General features: G+C 53.9%; 1 protein-coding gene across 1 annotated transcript; it reads right to left on the reverse strand.

The window, feature by feature from the left end:
* Positions 1 to 1,073: 1,073 nt before the first annotated feature.
* Positions 1,074 to 2,975, reverse strand: CCOS01_05231 (multicopper oxidase; the record flags this gene model as incomplete). The annotated part of the gene is made up of 3 exons (XM_060453411.1): positions 1,074 to 2,139; positions 2,197 to 2,680; positions 2,738 to 2,975. 3 exons carry the CDS (start codon positions 2,973 to 2,975, stop codon positions 1,074 to 1,076), a joined length of 1,788 nt encoding a protein of 595 aa, XP_060315183.1.
* Between the last annotated feature and the right edge of the window lie 399 nt (positions 2,976 to 3,374).

The raw sequence follows: 3,374 nt of genomic DNA on the forward strand, positions 1-3,374 counted from the left end.
GTCATTTTTAAAACAGGATAAGTACCTCTCCGAGTACTAAAATATAGGCTCTAGAAATATATTTTCCCTAAGCAAAGACTAGCTTCTAAAATTACAATTTTAATTTTAAAAAGCGCACAAAGTCGGTATTATAAAAAAGGTAAAGTAAAAAGTATAATAGGTAGTAGAAAGTATAGTTATAGAAGGTATAGTAGAAGCGCGCCTTCTAACCCTCTAGAACTACTAGAATAATAGAGATTCCGAGTTAAATATAGCTACTACGGCTATGCAGTCACGTAAAGACCACTATTTACTTAAGTAGGCCTAGTATAGGTGCGGGATAGCCTTCGTGTGGGTGCGGAATAGCCTTACTCTCCTCAAAGGCGCTACATGCACTCTGCATAATATGTACGGAGTACATGAACGCACGTACGAGTTAGAGCATATCTTAACACGCTGATCGACCTACAGCTGCTGTGCGACGAGGCGTGCCGTGTAGCCTTGTTCGCCCCCTCGCTCTACCTTATTCAAGCGCTCGGAAAGGCGGCATGTTTTTGGTGAGAGGAAGATGTACTAGGGTGGTACTGCCGCGGTGACACGGCGTCACGACGAGCAGGACAAAACAAACGGTGAAGCAGAGCACTCTACCTGGATGACGCCGCGATACGTTAGCTGCGACTTGGACCAAGACATAAGCATATGATGTCGTGACGGCTTTCGTGGATTTCTGTTGAACAGACTCCAGTACAGGAATGATTGATACGCAGCACTCAGGCCACGCTACACCATGTGGGCAAGCGTCTCTAATCAGGAATCACGAGGCCAATTGTAGGAGGAAAAAACGGTGTCAATGTTCATTATCAATTCAATGATTACTGCATCTGTGGTGAATATATGACAGTCCGGAAGGATAAGAGATTTTGTCCAAAAATGCTCCGCGCAAGAAAAGAGTAGCAAAACAAGCCGTCCATGCAAATCAAATGCCGCCCCGCGCCATGAACCCCCCTCCTAGATTTCCCATTACACCATTACCGACCCCCAGGGAACTCGTTTTGTGGTATACTCTTATGACTAGACTTTTGTGACCATGTCCTTTAGTTGTAATTGACGTACTCCTGCGGTGTAACGGGCCAGGCATCGATGCCGTCCTGGATGATGACAGACATACCGCCCATCATGTGGTTCTGAATGTGGCAGTGGAGCAACCAGGGGCCCGGGTTGTCGACGAGGTACCGAACAGCCATCCACGTAGGCTGGCTGATGGCATTGGGCGTCGCAAAGGCGTCCCTGCGAGGAGGGTCGACCAGGTTCCAGAGGGTACCGTTGGCGGCGACGGCCTCCTCGATGGTGTTCCAGGTGAAGTTACCGGTACCGGAGCCGAGAAGGAACATCTTGTTGCCGTGCTTGTGAATCGGGTGAGGGGGCTGGGGCGGGGCCGTGGCCTGGAAGACCATGTCGACCCAGGTGCCGTTCTTGGTGGAGACGACGGTGGGGTCGTTCTCGGCGGCAAGGACGCCGAAGAGGACGGGGGAGTCATTCTCGTAGTCAGCGGGGAGGAGGAAGTTGTCGTTCAGGGCCCAGAAGTAGGAGCCGCCCTCGCTGCGCATCTCGAACTTGTGCAGGACGCTGGCGGTCTGGGGGATGGCGATGGGAGGGAATGGCTTGGCGAGAGCCTGGCGGAAGACACGGACATCCTTGGAAGTCGGCTTGCCGTTGTCGGCGACCCAGGGAGTAGAGGCAACAATGGTGGGCTCGGGCTGGCCCTTCTCACGCCACTGGAGGAGGGCGGTACCGCTAAGCATCTGGGTAGCAATGACCGAGGCAGCGCGGATGGTGAAGTCGCCCTGCTGCTTGTACTTGACGAGGACGGAGTATCGGTCACCGTTGGCGACGGGAATAGCCTCCACTTCCTGGGGAGTGACATAGGCACCGTCCATAGCGTACACCCACATGGAGTGGTTGTCGATGGAGAACATGGCGGTGTGGAGGCCGTAGGCACCAACGAGGTCAAAGGCAACCCACTTCTCAGTATCACAGTTGCTCTTCTCGACCTTGAACGTCTCGAGGCCACCATCACTAGGCTGGCAGCCATCAAAGACGCCGGCAGGAACCTTGCTCAGATCACCTTGGCCACGAGCAATGACAGCAGCGGGAATGCATCTAGATAATGTTAGGGTGACTGGTGTTTGTGGAAGGTTGCGCGGGGGTGTGACTTACGCCTTGTCAGTCATACGGGCACCAGCAACATTGGCCAGAACATCCTTGCGCTCTTGGGTCAGAAGGGCATCAATCTGCTCGGGGGTACGGCAGATGACGCTGCCCTTGCCGTTGAACAGGAAGGAGTCATAGCAGGAGAACTGGATGTCGGCGGCCTTGGACAGGTCGTGAACCTCCTCAGAGATCATGTGGCGGTGGTCAGCGAGCAGGAGAGGAACGACCTTCTTCTCGGCCTGCTCCATGGCGTGAATAGCGGCGCTGTCCGAGGAGATCTGGCTGAAGGGCTTCTGGTGGGAGGCGGCGGGGTGGATGGTGATGGCTCCGTAAAGACCATCCTCGATGAGTCCCTCGTAGTGGGCGTGGTACCAGTAGGCACCATACTGAGTGGCCTTCCACTTGTACTCGAAGCTCTTGCCGGGCTGGATGGGCTTCTGGGTGAGGCCGGGAACACCATCGGACCAAGGGGTGTTCAACTGCTCAATACCTACAGCCATATTAGTCACCAGTCGAACGTTGAATTAAGATATCTGTCTAAGCTTACCGTGGTAGTGAACGGTTGTGGCGTAGGGGAGGTTGTTGTTGACCTTGATGGTAACATCATCTCCCTCAGTGATCTCAATCCTCGGTCCAGTGAACTGCTTGTTCACCAGAATCATCTTCCTCTCGAATCCATCGGGCGAGGCGGTCTCCCAGGTGAGATCCAAAGTGAAGCTCTTCGCATCGGCGATGGCTCCCAGCGCCAACGCCAGGGTAGGAAGAATGTAGCGTAAAACCGACATTGTGGGCAGCTGTGTAAGAACTAAAGAAATTAGAACAAGTGAATGGATAGGATCTAAGGTTGAGATCCAGAAGGATAATGAGCTGGTGTCCTCTCAAAAAAGATTCACTTGAACGGGCGGAGGGACGATCATGATATATACGGAATGGACACGGAGAGGCACTCACTCTCTCCATGCCTAGTTCGCCGCCGGGAGCACAAGCCAAGGGTGATCTGCCGTCTGCCGTGGCGCGGTCCTCTACACGGGGGTGTGAGGTATCGAAGGAGGTCGAGGTTCAAGGCGGAGGACAAGCACGAGCAGCAGCAGCATGTGCAGCGTGTGCAGTGTCTGCATTGCAGCAGCAGCAAGCAGCAGCAGTATCAGAGAGAACGCCAGCCGTTCCACGCTCGCAGATCCGGC

This window comes from Colletotrichum costaricense (genome assembly GCF_030867565.1).
Source record: "Colletotrichum costaricense strain IMI 309622 chromosome Unknown Scaffold_5.1, whole genome shotgun sequence".
Lineage (NCBI taxonomy): Eukaryota > Fungi > Ascomycota > Sordariomycetes > Glomerellales > Glomerellaceae > Colletotrichum > Colletotrichum costaricense.